The following is a 21828-nucleotide window of genomic DNA, read 5'->3' as shown; positions in this document are numbered from 1 at the left end:
TATGAAGTAGTATAATAATTAAGGGTGTTTTATATCAAATTTGTTCTCAGTACCGTTCAATATGACGCTAATTAAACGTAATAAAACAAGAATAATTGGTCCGTTTAAAAGTCAAAAATTCCAAAAAAAGTGTCTTACCGGTTTGATTTATTCGTAGTCTCATACTATGGGCGTCGTAGGCCTCCAAGACGAATTGCTGGGGCAGTCCGCCGTCGTATCCGGACTTACACTCGACATCCACGATCTCTATCGTTTGATTGTTGACGCTTTTGAGGGTGCAATTGGTTAACGGGGACGGTTTTGAGGCTGGTACGATCTAAAGGAGGGAGAAACATTAATAAGTACCTGAAAAACTAACATAAGACAGGGAAAAAGTGACTTTTTCTTAAAAAAAATGAGGCCTAATAAGTCCAGGAGAAAAGTCCTTTTACCCCTTGAGCTTCTTGTATGCAGCGTTGCCAATGGTGTGGATTTATTCAATGATTTTTGATATGCAACGCTGCTGGCAATGGAGTTTGGCAACACTGTGCAAAAAACACTATTTTGTTACACAAAAAAACAAAACGGAAATTATCCAGTTTAACCAGAAAATTCAGAAATATCTAGTTTACGTAGAAGAAAAAAAATTAAGACATATGGGCAATGCTGTAAAAAAAATATTTTGTCAATTTGTACGAAAAATTTACAAAAATTGTTGGCAACGTTGTATAAAAAAAAACATTATTTTTTTTTTCAATTTTCACTCAATGGAAATACATTGGTAACACTGTTAACTATTTTATTAATTTTTAGTTTGCATCATTATTCCGGGCATTGACACATACAATTCAGAAAAAAAAAGAAACATGTTGGCAGCACTGTAGAGAAAAACCGTTTTATAATTTTTTTTTTGTTTGTAACACTGCTCCGACATTTGACCGATACAATCCAAACAGATATTAAAAATGTTGGCAACTCTGTAAAAAAAAATACAGTAAATAAATGAGTAATTTTATTAATATTTTCCATGTTACAACACTGTTAAGAAAAACCGGTTTTCTTAATTTTTCAAAAAAAAATGGAAAGCTGTTGGCAACACTGAAAACAAGGGTTTTTCAAACCTTTACAATTTGCAACAAGAAAAAAGAGAAATATATTGCCAACATTGTGAAAAACAACCTTTTTATCAATTATTTTTAGTTTGTAACACTGCTCGTGACTGATATAACCTAAAAAAATACGTTGGCAACACTGTAAAAAAACAGATTTGTCAATTTTTACAAAAAATCAATAAAAAGTAATGGCAACACTGTCAAAAATAAAAAGTTTTTTATAAATTGTTTAAGGTGGTAACACTGTGAAAAAACTTTATTTGTTTAGTATGCAACACTGCTTTAGAAATTTGTCGAGAGAAATATGTTGGCAACAGTGTGAGAGAAAATACAATTTCTTTAAATCCTATTCAGTTGGTTACACAAAAAAATAAAACATGTTGGCCACACTGTTTTGTACTATTTATTTCCAGTTTGTAACACTGCTCCGAACATTGACGGGCATACGTATGTAAAAAAGAATGAAAAATTGGTAACACTGTTAAAAACTGCATTGTTAAAAATTGTTAGAAAGAAATCTATCGGGTCAATTTTTTCTAGATGTAAAAAATTGAGATATGGTGACAATACTGTAATTCTTTTAATTTGCAATAAAAAAGGGTATATTTGTTGGCAACACTTGAAGAAAAAACTGTTTTATAAGTTGTAATCATTTCAATAATTTTATTTTTTTCTATATGGCAACACTGTTAAGAAAAAAATTTTATAAAAAAAAAATGGAATACTGTAGGCAACATTGTGAAGAAAAAAGCGGTTTTATCTTTTTTTTTTAGTTCGCAACACTGCTCTAGGAACTGCTTAATTTAATCTAAAAAAAAAAACGAAAATATGTTGGCAACACTGTTTTGTAGTTTTTTCCAATTTATAACACACTGCTCCAAGCATTGACAGACAAATGTGACTCAAAAAAATTAAAATCCTTTGGCAACATTATTAGAAAGAAAACTATTTAAACAATGGAAATATATTACAATCACTGAGAAAAAAAAACAACAATTTTATTAAATTTTTTCAAATTGCAACACTATGAAGAAAAAATTCTTTCATTTTTTTTTAGTTTGCAACACTGCTTGGGGAATTAGCCACAAAAAACATGTTGGCAACACTGTGAAAAAACAATATTTTTTCATTTTTCCAATTTGCAACACAAAACATGGAAATTGTTGGCAACATTGGCCACACTGCTAACTATTTTATTAATTTTTAGTTCATAACACATTTCTGGGCACTGACTTTAAAAAAAAAAAAACTAAATAAAATAAGAACATGTTGACAATACTGCGAAAAAAAGATTATTTATTCTTTTTAGTTTGTAACACAAAAAATTAACACTGGTTGGCAACACTGTCACAACCAGAAGAAGAATTTGAATTTTTTTTCCAGACTGCAACACAGTGAAAACAAAACTATTTTATATGTATTTTTTTTAAGTTTGCAACCCTGCTCTAGGGATTGATTGACATAATCAAAAAAAAAACATATTTTTTTGGCAACACTGTGAAAAGAAAGAATATTTTTAGTAATTTTTTTTTAATATTGCAACACTGCTAAGAAAAAACCGTTTTGTTAATTTTTACAAAAATAAAACGGGAAGCTGTTGACAGCACTAGTAGAAAGAAAAAAAAAACATTGTCAATTTTTTCTATTTCGTTGTTTTCAAAATAAATGAAAAATATATGAAACAACACTTTGCAACACAAAAAAATGGAAATCGGTTGGCAACACTGTCGCAAAGAAAATAATAATTTCATTAATTTTGTCCCAGATTTCAATACTGTCATTTTCTTTTAGTGTGTAACAGTGCTCTGGGAATTGACTGATTTAAACAAAAAAAAAATGTTGGCAACACTGTGAATTTTTTCCCCAAAATTTTCAGTTTCCAAATTGCAAAATAAAGTGAAAAAATATTAGAAGTACTGCGACAAAAACTGTTTTATCATTTTTAAGTTTGCAACACTGCTTCGGGAATTGACTGAAATAAGTAAAAAAAAACATGTTGACAACACTGTGAGAGAAATGACAGTTTTTTCAGTTGGCAACACAAAAAATGGAAATTGTCCAGTTTGACCAGAAATATTCAGTTTATGAAGACGAAAAATGGCGACATTTTGCCAACGCTGTTAAAAAAATATTTTGTCAATTTATTTAGGAAAAATATGAAAAATTATTGGAAACACTGTATAAAAAAAAATACAGTAATTCAATTCAAACAAATTCTACACCACAAAATAGAAATTCATTGGTAACACTGTTAATTGTTTTATTAATTTTTAGTTTAATTATCATTGCTCCGGGAAGAAAAGAAGAAGAAACATGTTGGGAAAATTATTAAAAAAAGATAATTTTATTTTTTTTTCAGTTTGCAATACAATAAATTAAAATAGGTTGGCAACACTATGAACAAAAGGACAATTTTATTAATTTTTTTCTAAATTGCAACACTGTTAAGTAGAAACTGTTTTGTCAAATATTACAAAAAAAATTGAAAACTAGTGGCAACACTGAAGTTTTTTACTAAAACTGTCAAGCAAAAACTGATTTGTCAATTTTTACAAGAAAAACAAAACTGTTGGCAATCGTGTCAATTTATTCCAGAACCAGAAAAATCCAGTTTGTAAACAGAAAAAAATTGAATCAGGTTGGTAACAATGAAAGCGAACATTGGAAATACATTGGCTAACTATTTTATTAATTTTTAGTTTGTAGCACTGCTCTCTGCATTGACTGAAATGACCCAAAAAAATTAAAATCTGTTGTCAACACTGTGAAAATTTTTTAGTTTGCAACATAAAAAAAATTTTTTTAATTATTTGGCAACAGTGTCACAAATAAAAGAATTTTTTTCGATATTGCAAAATTGTTTTATATATTTTTTTAGTTTCCAACCCTGCTTTAGGGATTGGTTGATATAACCAAAAAAACAAATATGTTGGCAACAATGTTTTATGATTTTGTTTCCAGCTTGTAACACTGTAAAGAAGAAACGACTGTTGTGTTGACTACATTGTTAAAGACAAGACTATCTTGTTGTTAATTTTTCCTATTTATTGTCTCCACAAATTAAAATAAAGTGGAAATACGTTGGCAACACTGTAAAAAAAATTTTACAGTTTGAAACATAAAAAAATTGAAATCTCGTTGTAAACATTGTTAAAGAAAACAACAGTTTTAACTCTTTCTAGATTACCACACTATTAGAGGAAATAATTATTTATTTATTTTCTTAAAGTTAACAACACTGCTCTAAGAATTTGTACATATAATAAATTTCTATATTTTTTTTTTAGTTTCTGGCATAACTGCTCCGGGCATTGATAGCACAACTGATATAACCAAAAAAAATTAAAACATGTTGGCAACACTGTGAATTTTTTTTTCAGTTTTGATAAAAAAATGGAAATTGGTTGGCAACACTGTCACAAAGAAAATAATAATTCCATTAATTTTTTCCCAGATTTCAATACTGTAATTTTTTTTTAGTGTGTAACAGTGCCCTGGGAATTGACTGATTTAACCCAAAAAAAAATATGTTGGCAACACTGTGCATTTTTTCCCCCAAATTGTCAGTTTCCAAATTGCAACATAAAGTGAAAAAATATTGGCAGTACTGCGACAAAAACTGTTTTATCATTTATTTAAGTTTGCAACACTGCTTCGGGAATTGACTGTCTATTGACAACTATTGAATCATGTTGGTAACAATGGAAGCGACTATTGGAAATACATTGGTAACCCTGCTAACTACTTTATAAATTTTTAGTTTGTAACTCTGCTCCGTGCATGGACTGAAATAATTCAAAAAAATGAAAATTAGTTGGCAACAGTGTCACAAATAAAAGAATTACAATTTTTTTTCCATATTGCAAAATTGTTTTATATATTTTTTTTTAGTTTGCAACTCTGCTCTTGGAATTGGTTGATATAACCAAAAAAAATTAATATGTTGGCAACACTGTTTTATAATTTTGTTTCCAGCTTGTAATACTGTGAAAAAGAAACTTTTGTGTTGACTACATTGTTAGAGACAAAACTCTCTTGTTGTAAATTTTTCCAGTTTATTGTCTCCACCGATCAAAATAAAGTGCAAATACGTTGGCAACACTGTAAATTTTTTTTTTAAATTTTGAAACATAAAAAATTGAAACCTCGTTGTAAACACTTTGAAAGAAAACAACAACAACAGTTTTATTAACTTTCTAGATTACCATACCTTGAAGAAATATTTTTTTTTAAGTTAACAACACTGCTTTAAAAATTTGTACATATATAATAAATTGGTATAATGTTTTTAGTTTGTGAAATAACTGCTCCGGGCATTAACTGATATAACCAAAAAAAAATTAAAACATGTTGGCAACACTGTCACAAAGAAAATAAAAATTCCATCAATTTTTTCCCAGATTTCAATACTGTAAAGAAAAAACTCTTATCCATTTTTTTTAGTCCTTAACTCGTTTTTTAGTGCTCTGGAAGTTGACTGATTTTACCCAAAAAAAAATATGTTGGCAACACTGTGATTTGTTTTCCCAAATTGTCAGTTTCCAAATTGCAAAATAAAGTGAAAAATTTTTAAGTTTGCAACACTGCTTTGGTAATTGACTGAAATAACCTACAAACAAAAATTAAAACATTTTTATGTTCGCAATACAAAACATAGAAATATGTTGACACTACTGTGAACAAAAAAAAACTTCTTTATTTTTTTCTCAGTTTGCGACACAAAATATGTAAATATGTTGGCAACACTGTAAAAGAAAAACTTTTTCGTCAATGTTTTTTTCGGTTTGTAACACTGCTCCGAAATTTGACCGATACAATCCAAAAAAATATTAAAAATGTTGTAAAAAAAAGACAATTTTTTAACTTTTCTCACAATACAAAAAGTTAAAATAGGTTGGCAACATTGTGAAAGAAAAGAGTAATTTTATTAAATTTTCCATATTGCAACACTGTTAAAGTGAGAAAATATCTTAATACTTTTTTACCAATTTGCTGTTTCCACAAGTGAAACCCTGTTGGCAACACTGAAAACAAGCGTTTTTTTACTTTGCAACAAAAAAAGGGCAATATAGTGCCAACACTGTCAGGAACAGCTGTTTAATTAATTATTTTTAGTTTGTAACACTGCTCGTGACTGATATAACCAAAAAAAAATATGTTGGCAGCACATTCTTTTTACCAGAATACTATTTTACTTTTTACTTTTTTAATTTTTTAGTTTACAAGGCGAAACATGAAAATATTTTGAACACAATAAAAGAAGAGAATTTATTATTATTTCTTTAAGATTGTGTAACACTGTAAATAAAAAACCCTTTCATCAATTTTTTATAGTTTGTAACACTGCTCCGGGAATTCACTGATACAACCCCTAAAAAAAATGTTGGCAATACTGTAAAAAAAATATTATGTAAACATAATACTGTAAATTTTTTTTCAGATTGCAACACTAGAGAAGAATTAAAATTGGTTGGCAACACTGTCAAAGAAAAAAATAATTTTGTTAATTTCGAAAAACGAGGAATGATGTTTTTATTAACATGACGAGGAAAAATTTTTTTTATAATTTTTTTTTAGTTTGTAACACTGCTTCGAAAATTGACTGAAATAACCCAAAAAAAATTAAAATCTGTTGGCAACAATGTAAAAAATAACAAAACGCTGTCAAAAAGAAGAATATTTTTATAATTTTTTCCAGACTGCACCACTGAGAAGACAAAATAATGTTTGTTATATAGAAACTGTTTAAATGTTTTCAGTTTGCAACACTGTTCTCAAAAATAATTGATATAACCTAAAAAAAATTCAGATATGTTGGCAACACTGGAAACGCAATATTTTTTTAGTTTGCAACACTGTGAAGAAAAAACCGACTTAACAGTTTTTAAATACTGTGAAAAAAATCAAATTTTACAACACAAAAAATTTAAATAGGTTGGTAACACTGTCAAAGAATAATAATTTTAATATTTTTTCTAGATTGTAACCATGTAGAGAAAAAACTCTTATCAATTTTATTTAGTTTGTACTATTGCTTCAAGAATTTATTCAACTAAGATTTTTTTTAATGTTGGCAACACTGGAAAAAAAAAGGACAATTTTATTATTTTCCTCCACATTGCAACACTTATGGAACAATATAGGAAAACTGTTGGCAACACAAAACTTTTTTTTTTTTTAAGTTTTTAACACTACTCCAGGCATTGACTGAAATAACACATAAAATACATGTTGGCAACACTGTCAAAGAAGACAATGACTATTTATTTTTACCAAATTGTAACACTGCTAAGAAAAAAACTGTTGTGTCAATTTTTAGAAAACAAAAACTGTTGGCTACACTGTTAAGAGGGAAAACTATCTTGTCAATATTTTACAGATCCAGAAAAAAAAACACGAAAAAGTGAGATATATTGCCAACACTTTGTAAAAAGAAACAGTTTTGTCAATTTTTACAAAAGATCAATAAAAACTAATGGCAACACTGTCAAAAATAAAAAGTTTTCTATAAATTTTTTAAGGTGGTAACACTGTGAAAAAACTTCATTTGTTTAGTATGCAACACTGCTTCGGAAATTTACTGATATAACGCAAAGAAAAATTAACACATGTTGGCAACACTGTAAAAAAAAATAAATTAAAAAAAAAGAGAGAAATATGTTGGCAACAGTGTGAGAGAAAATACAATTTCTTTAAATTCTATTCAGTTGGTTACACAAAAAAATAAAACATGTTGGCCACACTGTTTTGTACTATTTATTTCCAGTTTGTAACACTGCTCCGAACATTGACGGGCATACGTATGTAAAAAAGAATGGAAAATTGGCAACACTGTTAAAAACTGCACAATGTTGCCACACATTCCCTTCATCAATGACTAACCTGAAATATACAGGGCTCCACCTGTCTCCCAATCGAATTGGTCGCCCAACATGTCAAACTCCCATAATCCTTCTGGGACTTGGGCGCGTAAGTTAACTCGCTCAAATTCCCGCTAGATGTCGCGAATCTCGGCGGCTGCGCGTCAAAACTCTCTCCACTATTATTAAATTGCCACTGAAACGTCACGTCGGCGGGATCGGCTGACACTTGACAGTGCACCTTCAGCACCTCGTCCAAGGAGGCTCCGATTATTGTCGCTTCGCTGTTGGTACATACGGGAGCATCTGAAATAAAGAGAGATGAAAAAATTCAAGGTTATTTATAGGTCACATCTGTATACCGGACGAATATACAAATTTCCACATATTACGAGGTGAAAATATACGATAACGAGCCTCGGGGTTAAACAAAAATTTATCGACAGTAAAACGAATCGAGTTTACCGCAAGTAAAACGGACCCGGGGGCAAAATGTCTCAGAACTACAGACAGTTTTACAATTTGTTATGGAACGAACAACTTTCCGGGCAGGGCTTTACTGCCATTCACTCCTTCCCCCCCTAGCTTCCCTCTATGTTTCTCTATCTCGCTCTATTGCATGGTTACGTAGATTTTTTTTATATCACTTTTAGTTTAGGCGTGGTTCATAATGGCAACTATGTTTGACGTAGAATAACAGTTAGAACCCATTATCAGAGAAACTAGATTTTTGGAGAAAATGCTCGTATTTCCTAAACTACGACAGATAGAGCCTTCAAATTTGGAACATAGCTTCTTTATTATTATGTAATTAGACACCTAATTCAGCATTTTTTTCAAAAATAACAAAATTAATAAATTATACTAGGAAGTTGAAATACAGCTACTACTCGTAGGTAATGGGTTTCAACTTGAACCTGTTGAAGCCCATATTTACTAAATGTTTTCAATCGGACGCATTCCATGAATGTCTTTGTGCTTGTGCTGATTTTGATCACGTTTGGTAGGATAGACAGACATATTGAGGACTCGATTAATGAAAAAAATCTCTATTCTTTCACTAAATAATTTGTGCATATTGGAGACTAGGCTGGGGTATTCCTAGGCTGGGACCAATTCGAGTAGTACTATGCTCTAGACACAGAAATGCTGTGGAATCTGACTGACTTAATTTCAATTTTGAAGTTTTGTCGATGCATCGGCAACCCTGGAATGAGCATGTAACTTTAGTAGCTGAGCGAGGTTATTGTTTGATATATGTCACCTGTATTTTCGCGACAGTAAGAAGATTGAGAAGTCAATTTTTATATCGGCATCTTGTTTTTATGTATCATAAAGAATGAGACTAATTATTTTCATCGTATAGGTTTGTCTGAGTCTTTACAAGTTGTAATATCGTACAGCCAAAGTTTACTTAAGAAAAATGCAATTTCCAAAAGATTCAGACCGTAATTTCGTTAGTTCACAAGGGAGTCATCAAATTGTTTATAAATGGCAACGCTGGACTGTCAAAAGTGACTGTCATGTGTCATAAAAATTTGGTTACGGTTTGACCGTTCTCAGGTCTCGCCACAGTAAAATGAAAACAGTAAACTGTTCATATTGAGGTCTTTATTTATTTTGCTACTATTGGCTGTCTAGTCAAGATAATCTGACTCAATCATTTCAATTTTCAGGTTATATCGATGCTTTTGCAAAATGAGTATGTGACTTTAGCGGCTAGTCGAGGCAAAGTACATCTGTCACAAAAGTAAGGTTATCGTTTGACATATGTCATGCGTATTCTCTTGACAGTAAGAATGTCTAAAAGTGACTTCTTGTACAGGCATCTCGTTCTTGTGTATCATGTAGAATGAGAGTAATAATTTTTATGGTACAGGTTTGTCTTAGTCTTCTCAGGTTGTAATGTCATATAGCAAGAACTTACTTAAGAAATACGTAATTTTCCGAAGATTCAGACCGTAATTCCATTAATTCACAAGGGAGTAATCAAGTTTTATACAAGTGGCAACGCTGGACTGTCAAAAGTGACTGTCATCTGTCATAAAAGTTAGGTTACGGTTTGACAAATTGCAAGTCTCCACACATTAAAATAAAGACAGTAAAATGCTCATATTGAGGTTAAGTCTTGATCTAATTTGCTACTATTAGCTGTATAGTCAAGAAAATCTGACTCAATCATTTCAATTTTCAGGTTATATCGATACTTTTGCGAAATAAGTATGTGACTTTAGCGGCTAGTCGAGGTTAAGTAGACCTGTCACAAAAGTGAGGCTATTGTTTGACATATGTCATGTGTAAGTAAGACATGACAGTAAGAATATTGAGAAGTGAATTCTTACATCTACATCTGCATCTTATGTACAGTAAAGACGGAGAGTAAAATAGGAAATTTTAAAAGGGAAAATCGATCGGTGTATCCGTATCAGGAATCGGTATATCAGCGAATTTCATTTTCTCCGCTATTAAATGCGGGCGCGCCTTTCCCCGGAATATGAGAAAATATTTGCATAATATTTCAAATATGCTGGATGCAGGAAACGCGAAATTCTTATCGCAGTTTATATTTTTCCACTGTTGCCTTGGGGCCGTTTAAATTTAGCAAATTTTTATTCCGCGATGGTACATATGTATGTATACGTTTATCGTCGCCCGTATGCCGCTTTTGGGTAAATATCGATGTGGATTTTGTATTAGAAATGTTTGTTGTTGTTTTGGTCGTTTATTAGGGACAAAATATTCGTATCTCTGAGAATAAGAAAGTTGGAGGCTTGAAATTTGGAACATAGCTTCTTTTAGTAAATTTATCAGATACCTGTTTCAGCGTTTTTTTCAAAATTTTTAAAAAATTAATAAATTAGCCCTGGAAGTTGAAAAAAAATTGTTTTTAAAAAATCATATTTTAAGGGAGAAAATGCTTATATCTCTAAAACTAAGAGAGTTAAAGACTTGAAATTCGGAACATAGCTTCTTCGAATAAATTCATTAGACACCTATTTTAGCGTTTTTCTCAAAATTGTTAAAAAATTAATAAATTAGCCCCGGAAGTTGAAAAAAAAATTGTTTTTAAAAAATCATATTTTGAGGAACAAAATGCTTATATCTCTAAAACTAAGAGAGTTAGAGGCTTGAAATTTGGAATGCAGCTTCTTCTAAAAAATTTATTAGACACCTATTTAAGCGTTTTTCTCAAAATTCTTACAAAATTAATAAATTAGCCCTGGAAATTGAAAAAAAAAATAGTTTTTAAAAAATCATATTTTGAGGAACAAAATGCTTATATCTCTGAAACTAAGAGAGTTAGAGGCTTGAAATCTGGAACGCAGCTTCTTCTAAAAAATTTATTAGACACCTATTTCAGCGTTTTACTCAAAATTGTTAAAAAATTAATAAATTAGCCCCGGAAGTTGAATAAAAAATTGTTTTTAAAAAATCATATTTTGAGGGAGAAAATGCTCATATCTTTAAAACTAAGAGAGTTAAAGACTTGAAATTCGGAACATAGCTTCTTTTAATAAATTCATTAGACACCTATTTTAGCGTTTTTCTCAAAAATTGTTTTTAAAAAATCATATTTTGAGGGAGAAAATGCTCATATCTCTGAAATTAAAAGAGTTAGAGGCTTGAAATTTGGAATACAGCTTCTTCTAGTAAATTCATTAGACACCTATTTCAACGTTTTTCTCAAAATTGTTACTAAATTAATAAATTAGCCCTGGAAGTTGAAAAAAAAATTGTTTTTAAAAAATCATATTTCGAGGAACAAAATGCTTATATCTCTAAAACTAAGACAGTTAGAGGCTTGAAATTTGGAATGCAGCTTCTTCTAATAAATTCATTAGACACCTATTTCAGCGTTTTTTTCAAAATTGTAAAAAAATTAATAAATTAGCCCTGGAAGTTGAAAAAAAAATTGTTTTTAAAAAATCATATTTTGAGGAACAAAATGCTTATATCTCTGAAACTAAGAGAGTTAGAGGATTGGAATTTAGAATGTAGCTTCTTCTAAGAAATTTATTAGACACCTATTCAAGCGTTTTTCTCAAAATTGTTAAAAAAATAATAAATTAGCCCTGGAAGTTAAAAAAAAATTGTTTTTAAAAAATTATATTTCGAGGAACAAAATGCTTATATCTCTGAAACTAAGAGAGTTAGAGGCTTGATATTTGGAACACAGCTTCTTCTAAAAAATTCATTAGACACCTATTACAGTGTTTTCCTTAAAATTGTTAAAAAATTAATTAATTAGCCCTGGAAGTTGAAAAAAAAAATTGTTTTTAAAAAATCATATTTTGAGGAACAAAATGCTTATATCTCTGAAACTAAGAGAGTTAAAGGCTTGAAATTTGGAATGCAGCTTTTTCTAAAAAATTCATTAGACACCTATTTCAGCGTTTTTTTCAAAATTGTTAAAAAATTAATAAATTAGCCCTGGAAGTTAAAAAAAAAATTATTTTTAAAAAATTATATTTCGAGGAACAAAATGCTTATATCTCTGAAACTAAGACAGTTAGAGGCTTGAAATTTGGAATGCAGCTTCTTCTAAGAAATTCATTAGACACCTATTTCAGCGTTTTTTTCAAAATTGTTAAAAAATGAATAAATTAGCCCTGGAAGTTGAAAAAAAAATTGTTTTTAAAAAATCATATTTCGAGGAACAAAATGCTTATATCTCTGAAACTAAGACAGTTAGAGGCTTGAAATTTGGAATGCAGCTTCTTCTAAGAAATTCATTAGACACCTATTTCAGCGTTTTTTTTCAAAATTGTTAAAAAATGAATAAATTAGCCCTGGAAGTTGAAAAAAAAATTGTTTTTAAAAAATCATATTTCGAGGAACAAAATGCTTATATCTCTGAAACTAAGACAGTTAGAGGCTTGAAATTTGGAATGCAGCTTCTTCTAATAAATTCATTGGACACCTATTTCAGCGTTTTTTCAAAATTGTTAAAAAATTAATAAATTAGCCCTGGAAGTTGAAAAAAAAAATTGTTTTTAAAAAATCATATTTCGAGGAACAAAATGCTTATATCTCTGAAACTAAGACAGTTAGAGGCTTGAAACTTAGAATGCAGCTTCTTCTAAAAAGTTCATTAGACACCTATTCAAGCGTTTTTCTCAAAATTGTTAAAAAAATAATAAATTAGCCCTGGAAGTTAAAAAAAAATTGTTTTTAAAAAATTATATTTCGAGGAACAAAATGCTTATATCTCTAAAACTGAGAAAGTTAGAGGCCTGAAATTTGGAATGCAGCTTCTTCTAATAAATTCATTAGACACCTATTTCAGCGTTTTTTTCAAAATTGTAAAAAAAATAATAAATTAGCCCTGGAAGTTGAAAAAAAAAATTGTTTTTAAAAAATCATATTTCGAGGAACAAAATGCTTATATCTCTGAAACTAAGACAGTTAGAGGCTTGAAATTTGGAATGCAGCTTCTTCTAATAAATTCATTGGACACCTATTTCAGCGTTTTTTTCAAAATTGTTAAAAAATTAATAAATTAGCCCTGGAAGTTGAAAAAAAAAATTGTTTTAAAAAAATCATATTTCGAGGAACAAAATGCTTATATCTCTGAAACTAAGACAATTAGAGGCTTGAAATTTGGAATGCAGCTTCTTCTAAAAAGTTCATTAGACACCTATTCAAGCGTTTTTCTCAAAATTGTTAAAAAAATAATAAATTAGCCCTGGAAGTTAAAAAAAAATTGTTTTTAAAAAATTATATTTCGAGGAACAAAATGCTTATATCTCTAAAACTGAGAAAGTTAGAGGCCTGAAATTTGGAATGCAGCTTCTTCTAATAAATTCATTGGACACCTATTTCAGCGTTTTTTTCAAAATTGTTAAAAAATTAATAAATTAGCCCTGGAAGTTGAAAAAAAAAATTGTTTTTAAAAAATCATATTTCGAGGAACAAAATGCTTATATCTCTGAAACTAAGACAATTAGAGGCTTGAAATTTGGAATGCAGCTTCTTCTAAAAAGTTCATTAGACACCTATTTCAGCATTTTTTTCAAAATTGTTAAAAAAATTAATAAATTAGCCCTGGAAGTTGAAAAAAAAAATTGTTTTAAAAAAATCATATTTCGAGGAACAAAATGCTTATATCTCTGAAACTAAGACAGTTAGAGGCTTGAAATTTGGAATGCAGCTTCTTCTAATAAATTCATTGGACACCTATTTCAGCGTTTTTTTCAAAATTGTTGAAAAATTAATAAATTAGCCCTGGAAGTTGAAAAAAAAATTGTTTTTATCATATTTTGAGGAATAAAAATGCTTATATCTCTAAGACTAAGAGAGTTAGAGGCTTGAAATTTGGAACGCAGCTTCTTCTAAGAAATTTATTAGACACCTATTTCAGCGGGAAACACGGTAAACACCACCACGAAGGCCACCAGGGAGAAAAAGGAGGACACCATCACGAACACCACGAGGGTGGCGGCCATCATGCCTCCCATCACGAGCACGGACATCACCATAAGGGAGGCAAACACGGTGAGAAGCACGGACACAAGAAAGGACAAAAGACCTATGGACACCATGTGAAGAAACACCACGACGAACACCATAAGAAGCACAAGTTTTACGATGAACACCACAAGGACGGGCACCATAGCAAACACGGACATCACCATAGCGGATACCATCATGACCATCATGGTATGAAAGGACACGGAGGTAATAAATAAAATTTTTCTCAAAATTGTTAAAAAATTAATAAATTAGCACTGGAAGTTGAAAAAAAAAATTGTTTTTAAAAAATCATATTTTGAGGAACAAAATGCTTATATCTCTGAAACTAAGAGAGTTAGAGGCTTGAAATTTGGAATGCAGCTTCTTCTAATAAATTCATTGGACACCTATTTCAGCGTTTTTTTCAAAATTGTTAAAAAATTAATAAATTAGCCCTGGAAGTTAAAAAAAAATTGTTTTTAAAAAATCATATTTTGAGGGACAAAATGCTTATATCTCTGAAACTAAGAGAGTTAGAGGATTGGAATTTAGAATGTAGCTTCTTCTAAGAAATTTATTAGACACCTATTTAAGGGTTTTTTAAAATAAAAAAAAATATAGAAAGACCACTCCTAAACTAATTCCCCATAAAACAGTAACAACTAAACCGTATCCGTTACAATCAAACGCCTTAAAATGCAGGCAATTTATATTGAAATAACTTTCGGGAGAGGGCTCTCACTCCGCCTCACTCGTTCCCTCCATCTCTTTCTGTATTATACGATTTCCTATATTTCTTTTTTGTTTTTTTTTTTTGGCGAGGTTGTATGTAGTTTTATGTTTGCCGAAACTGTTTGGAAACGGGAAAAATATGCAGGTGCTGCCTTTAACGACCCCGGGACCTGCCACCAACTGGATTTTCGAGAGGGAATTGCACTTTTATTTATGGAATTTATCATTTGTTCCTTCGGTTTAGTTTCAAGTCGCTTTAGACCACATAAGTTAAAAAATATACGTCATAAGTTAGTTTTCCTATGTATGACCGAAAAAAAAAGACTATTTGGCAACTATGTAGTTTCATGTAAAAACGAGAAAATACGCTAAAATAGGTGTCTAATGAATTTTTTTGGAAGAAGCTGCGTTCCAAATTTCAAGCCTCTAACTCTCTTAGTTTCAGAGATGTGAGCATTTTCTCCCTCAAAATATGATTTTTTAAAAACAATTTTTTTTTCAACTTCCAGAGCTAATTTATTAATTTTTTAACAATTTTGAGTAAAACGCTGAAATAGGTATCTAATGATTTTCTTAGAAGAAGCTGCAATCCAAATTTGAAGCCTCTAACTGTCTTAGTTTCAGAGATATAAGCATTTTGTTCCTCAAAATATGATTTTTTAAAAACAATTTTTTTTTCAACTTCCAGGGCTAATTTATTAATTTTTTAACAATTTTGAGTAAAACCCTGAAATAGGTATCTAATGATTTTCTTAGAAGAAGCTGCATTCTAAATTTCAACCCTCTAACTGTCTTAGTTTCAGAGATATAAGCATTTTGTTCCTCGAAATATAATTTTTTAAAAACAATTTTTTTTTCAACTTCCAGGGCTAATTTATTAATTTTTTAACAATTTTGAAAAAAACGCTGAAATAGGTGTCTAATGAATTTCTTAGAAGAAGCTGCATTCCAAATTTCAGGCCTCTAACTTTCTCAGTTTTAGGGATATAAGCATTTTGTTCCTCGAAATATAATTTTTTAAAAACAATTTTTTTTTTAACTTCCAGGGCTAATTTATTATTTTTTTAACAATTTTGAGAAAAACGCTGAAATAGGTGTCTAATTAATTTTTTAGGAGAAGCTGTGTTCCAAATTTCAAGCCTCTAACTCTCTTAGTTTCAGAGATATAAGCATTTTGTTCCTTAAAATATGATTTTTTTAAAACAATTTTTTTTTCAACTTCCAGAGCTAATTTATTAATTTTTTAACAATTTTGAGTAAAACGCTGAAATAGGTATCTAATGATTTTCTTAGAAGAAGCTGCAATCCAAATTTCAAGCCTCTAACTGTCTTAGTTTCAGAGATATAAGCATTTTGTTCCTCGAAATATGATTTTTTAAAAACAATTTTTTTTTTCAACTTCCAGGGCTAATTTATTAATTTTTTAACAATTTTGAGAAAAACGCTGAAATAGGTGTCTAATGAATTTTTTAGAAGAAGCTGTGTTCCAAATTTCAAGCCTCTTACTCTCTTAGTTTCAGAGATATAAGCATTTTGTTCCTCAAAATATGATTTTTTAAAAACAATTTTTTTTCCAACTTCCAGGGCTAATTTATTAATTTTTTAACAATTTTGAGAAAAACGCTGAAATAGGTGTCTAATGAATTTTTTAGAAGAAGCTGCATTCTAAATTTCAAGCCTCTAACTCTCTTAGTTTCAGAGATATAAGCATTTTGTTCCTCAAAATATGATTTTTTAAAAACCATTTTTTTTTTTTAACTTCCAGGGCTAATTCAATAATTTTGTAACAATTTTGAGAAAAACGCTGAAATAGGTGTCTAATGAATTTTCTTAGAAGAAGCTGCATTCCAAATTTCAAGCCTCTAACTGTCTTAGTTTCAGAGATATAAGCATTTTGTTCCTCGAAATATGATTTTTTAAAAACAATTTTTTTTTCAACTTCCATGGCTAATTTATTAATTTTTCTAACAATTTTAAGAAAAACGCTGAAATAGGTGTCTAATGAATTTTTTAGAAGAAGCTGCATTCCAAATTTCAAGCCTCTAACCCTCTTAGTTTTAGAGATATAAACATTTTGTTCCCCAAAATATGATTTTTTAAAAACAATTTTTTTTTCAACTTCCAGGGCTAATTTATTCATTTTTTAACAATTTTAAGGAAAACGCTGAAATAGGTGTCTAATGAATTTTTTAGAAGAAGCTGCATTCCAAATTTCAAGCCTCTAGCTCTCTTAGTTTCAGAGAAATGAGCATTTTGTTCCTCAAGTTATGATTTTTTTAAAAACAACTTTTTTTTTCAACTTCCAGGGCTAATTAATTAATTTTTTAACAATTTTGAGAAAAACGCTGAAATAGGTGTCTAATGAATTTATTAGAAGTAGCTGGGTTTCAAATTTCAAGCCTCTAACTCTCTTAGTTTCAGAGATGTGAGCATTTTCTCCCTCAAAATATGATTTTTTAAAAACAATTTTTTTTTCAACTTCCAGGTTTAATTTATTAATTTTGTAACAATTTTGAGAAAAACGCTAAAATAGGTGTCTAATGAATTTTTTAGAAGAAGCAGGGTTTCAAATTTCAAGCCTCTAACTCTCTTAGTTCCAGAGATATGAGCATTTTATGCCTCAAAATATGATTTTTTAAAAACAATTTTTTTTTCAACTTCCAGGGCTAATTTATTAATTTTTTAACAATTTTGAGTAAAACGCTGAAATAGGTATCTAATGATTTTCTTAGAAGGAGCTGCATTCCAAATTTCAAGCCTCTAACTGTCTTAGTTTCAGAGATATAAGCATTTTGTTCCTCGAAATATGATTTTTTAAAAACAATTTTTTTTTCAACTTCCATGGCTAATTTATTAATTTTTCTAACAATTTTAAGAAAAACGCTGAAATAGGTGTCTAATGAATTTTTTAGAAGAAGCTGCATTCCAAATTTCAAGCCTTTAACTCTCTTAGTTTCAGAGATATAAGCATTTTGTTCCTCGAAATATGATTTTTTAAAAACAATTTTTTTTTTCAACTTCCAGGGCTAATTTATTAATTTTTTAACAATTTTGAGAAAAACGCTGAAATAGGTGTCTAATGAATTTTCTTAGAAGAAGCTGCGTTCCAAATTTCAAGCCTCTAACTGTCTTAGTTTTAGAGATATAAGCATTTTGTTCCTCGAAATATGATTTTTTAAAAACAATTTTTTTTTCAACTTCCAGCGCTAATTTATTAATTTTTTAACAATTTTGAGAAAAACGCTGAAATAGGTGTCTAATTAATTTTTAGGAGAAGCTGTGTTCCAAATTTCAAGCCTCTAACTCTCTTAGTTTCAGAGATATAAGCATTTTGTTCCTTAAAATATGATTTTTTTAAAACAATTTTTTTTTCAACTTCCAGGGCTAATTTATTAATTTTTTAACAATTTTGAGAAAAACGCTGAAATAGGTGTCTAATGAATTTTTTAGAAGAAGCTGCGTTCCAAATTTCAAGCCTCTAACTGTCTTAGTTTCAGAGATATAAGCATTTTGTTCCTCGAAATATGATTTTTTAAAAACAATTTTTTTTTCAACTTCCAGCGCTAATTTATTAATTTTTTAACAATTTTGAGAAAAACGCTGAAATAGGTATCTAATGAATTTATTAAAAGAAGCTGAGTTCCAAATTTCAGGCCTCTAACTCTCTTAGTTTCAGAGATATAAGCATTTTGTTCCTCAAAATATGATTTTTTAAAAACAATTTTTTTTTCAACTTCCAGGGCTAATTTATTAATTTTTTAACAATTTTGAAAAAAACGCTGAAATAGGTGTCTAATGAATTTTTTAGAAGAAGCTGCGTTCCAAATTTCAAGCCTCTAACTCTCTTAGTTTCAGAGATATAAGCATTTTGTTCCTCAAAATATGATTTTTTTAAAAACAACTTTTTTTTTCAAGTTCCAGGGCTAATTTATTAATTTTTTAACAATTTTGAGAAAAACGCTGAAATAGGTGTCTAATGAATTTTTTAGAAGAAGCTGTGTTCCTATAATCAAGCCTCTAACTCTCTTAGTTTCAGAGATATAAGCATTTTGTTCCTAAAAATATGATTTTTTAAAAACAATTTTTTTTTCAACTTCCAGGGCTAATTTATTAATTTTTTAACAATTTTGAGAAAAACGCAGAAATAGATATCCAATGAATTTCTTAGAAGAAGCTGCATTCCAAATTTCAAGCCTCTAACTCAATTAGTTTAAGAGATATGACCATTGTGTCCCTCAAAATGTCCATTATTTTGACAGTCCAGCGTTGCCACTTATTGTAAAGCCGGAATTCCATGCCTCTTTCTTTGGCTATACAACATTAAAACAACCAACTGTACACGTTGTCACCGTAAAATTTATTACCCCCAGTTTAAATAATTATACTGGGACGAAAGTAAAAAAAAAATAACACTAAATAGTAAACAAACGGGGCAGGCGGATTTCCAGTTGGATTATACGAAATTATAACGAGTCTAAACAGTAGTAGCCGGGGCAAACAAAGAGTTCACCCGAGGGAACGTAACAAAATTTTAGGTAATTCCCCCGGAAAGTCCGTTGTACATTTTAGTTCCGCCCGAATGTAATAAATTAATGTTCCGCACCCCCGATTTAAATAAATAATAACGGGAGGGTGGGTAATAGGGAGGAGGAGGATAATAACAACGGATTAGTCTTTATCCCTTAAACCAGCATATTTCACAAAAATGTAATTAAATGAATATGTGAAAACCGCCATTTTATTTAACACTAACCTCACTTTTGTGTGTGACAAGTGACGTCCCGACAATGAGCGACTAAAATCACACACTCACTCCTCTGTTGCCAAGAGCATCATTTAATGAGGTTTTGTCACATTAAGCATTGCTGCAAACTGTTTCTATTAATTGACTATCGCCTTGACAAATGACTAGCGGCTAAACGAACAAACTCAGTCCAACGTTGCTAGAATAGAATGACACTAACTCCATTGCTCTATCTGGCAACGTTGGCCCGAATGAATGCATACTATTACTGGTTAATAAATAATAAATATTTAGCTCGCTACTTCTGTAAACCCACAGAACAATATTCAATTAACATTAGGCATAACTTACTTCCACAAATTATACTTTAACCATAGGGAAAACTGAGGGAGGCAGGTGCAGCGGCATTTCGAACTAAATAACTTCCACGCACTTCAAACGGGCATTAGCGAGGCCCGAATTGGATCGCGTCTGCCGCATTTCCACCGAGAAAATTACAAAATTTCCCCCCTTTTGTGTGTTAAGATTTAATTTCGAATTTCGCGCTTTTTTTTTAATTTTATTTGTTGTCTATTACGTCGATAGATGTCGCTTTTGTTTTAAGGTTACGTGACGAAATCAGTCAAGAATCTTGACATCTGTCATTTAGTTTTGAAGGTTATGTAATTGAATTTACTTACATCGGACTTTTAAGGTCACTGCGGGGCTCATGGTCTCGCCCCTCGGATTGGCCGCCAAGCAGGTGTAATTGCCGCTCTGCCCCCTGGCGACGCTCTGCAGTACTAAACTGTGGGTGCTGATTATTATGCCCGAAGACATGTTCTGGTTGACCATCAGACCCTGGAATAAAATTGTAAAAAAAAAACACTGTAAATCCAGAAAAAATTGGATATGGTTTTAAGTACTTGGAAGGAATTTAAAACGATCCTTAATGTCTCTATTAAAAAATGAAAAATCATCCAGATTGTGGACATTAAAGGCATATGTTTTTGAAATTATTCCAGGTATATAAGGTACTTTTTTCACTCTGACATGCATGTCAAAAAATGAGAATGAATTAATGGAGAATGGCTTCAAATGCTTGCAAGATACCTAAAATAGCTTCGAATGCCTCGAATAAAATTAAAGCTTATCCTGAATTTTAAAACATATAAAAAAATTGTTTGAATTGCTTGGAAAGGTGCCTAAAAGTATAAGAAATGTATTCTAAGGCCAGAAATAAAATTAATCCAAATAAACAAATATCCGACAATCACACACTTGTATTGTGTTTTTTGTGTATCTATGGTTTGATTGGAACTCATGTAGATAGATAGTTGTATTATAACTTATTACTTTAATTTTTGACAATTGTCATGTTTCTATTGAGACTGATGACAAATAAACTTTATTATTATTATTATTATTATTATTTTCAAGGCGTTTAAAATAATTATTCGGATTTTTCCAGGTTTCTAAATTCTTCGAGAAATATGAGAAAAGTGACCTTGCGAGAAATGAACATGACTCAAATTGCTTGACAAATTTAAATAGAAATACATTTTTTTATTTAAATAAAAAATTTCGATGTCAATATGTGCGTAAAATAAATAAAATATAAAATGTCTCCATTTACCTGGAAAGAATAAAAAAAAACAACTCTTAATAACTCAAAATATATAAAAAAGTGCATTTTTTTAACTGAGAATATTGACGTTATTAACTGCCTGGAATAAAGAGCCATCTTTTATTTCTTTCAAATAGTTGATATCTGGTAAATTTTTTGAGTTATGAACTTTGTGTCGAATAAATAGAAAAAAATAAACATTTTTGAAAAATATTTTTTTTCTCAAATTCTTGCAAGAATTTGGCAAAATGCTGAAATAGGTGTCCAACGAAATTGTCCATGGATTATGTGTACGAATTTTCAAAATGATATCTGGTCAATTTTTTGAGTTATGAATTTTGT

General features: G+C 30.0%; 1 protein-coding gene across 7 annotated transcripts in view; it reads right to left on the bottom strand.

The window, feature by feature from the left end:
• LOC126733736 (hemicentin-1) overlaps positions 1–21828 on the bottom strand; it is a 613913-nt gene that overhangs the window by 37505 nt on the left and 554580 nt on the right. For all 7 annotated transcript variants that reach the window (XR_007659843.1, XR_007659842.1, XM_050437122.1 and 4 more), the window contains 3 exons: positions 20561–20720; positions 7974–8257; positions 139–316 (listed from right to left, as the gene is read on the bottom strand). Coding sequence is in view for 5 of the 7 variants with exons in the window: in XM_050437122.1 (XP_050293079.1) it covers positions 139–316; positions 7974–8257; positions 20561–20720 (622 nt within the window). In the remaining 2 variants the exon portion in view is untranslated. The remainder of the gene's footprint in view (positions 1–138; positions 317–7973; positions 8258–20560; positions 20721–21828) is intronic.

This window comes from Anthonomus grandis, chromosome 3 (genome assembly GCF_022605725.1).
Source record: "Anthonomus grandis grandis chromosome 3, icAntGran1.3, whole genome shotgun sequence".
Taxonomy (NCBI): domain Eukaryota; kingdom Metazoa; phylum Arthropoda; class Insecta; order Coleoptera; family Curculionidae; genus Anthonomus; species Anthonomus grandis.
This window is presented reverse-complemented; position numbering and strand designations above follow the sequence as displayed.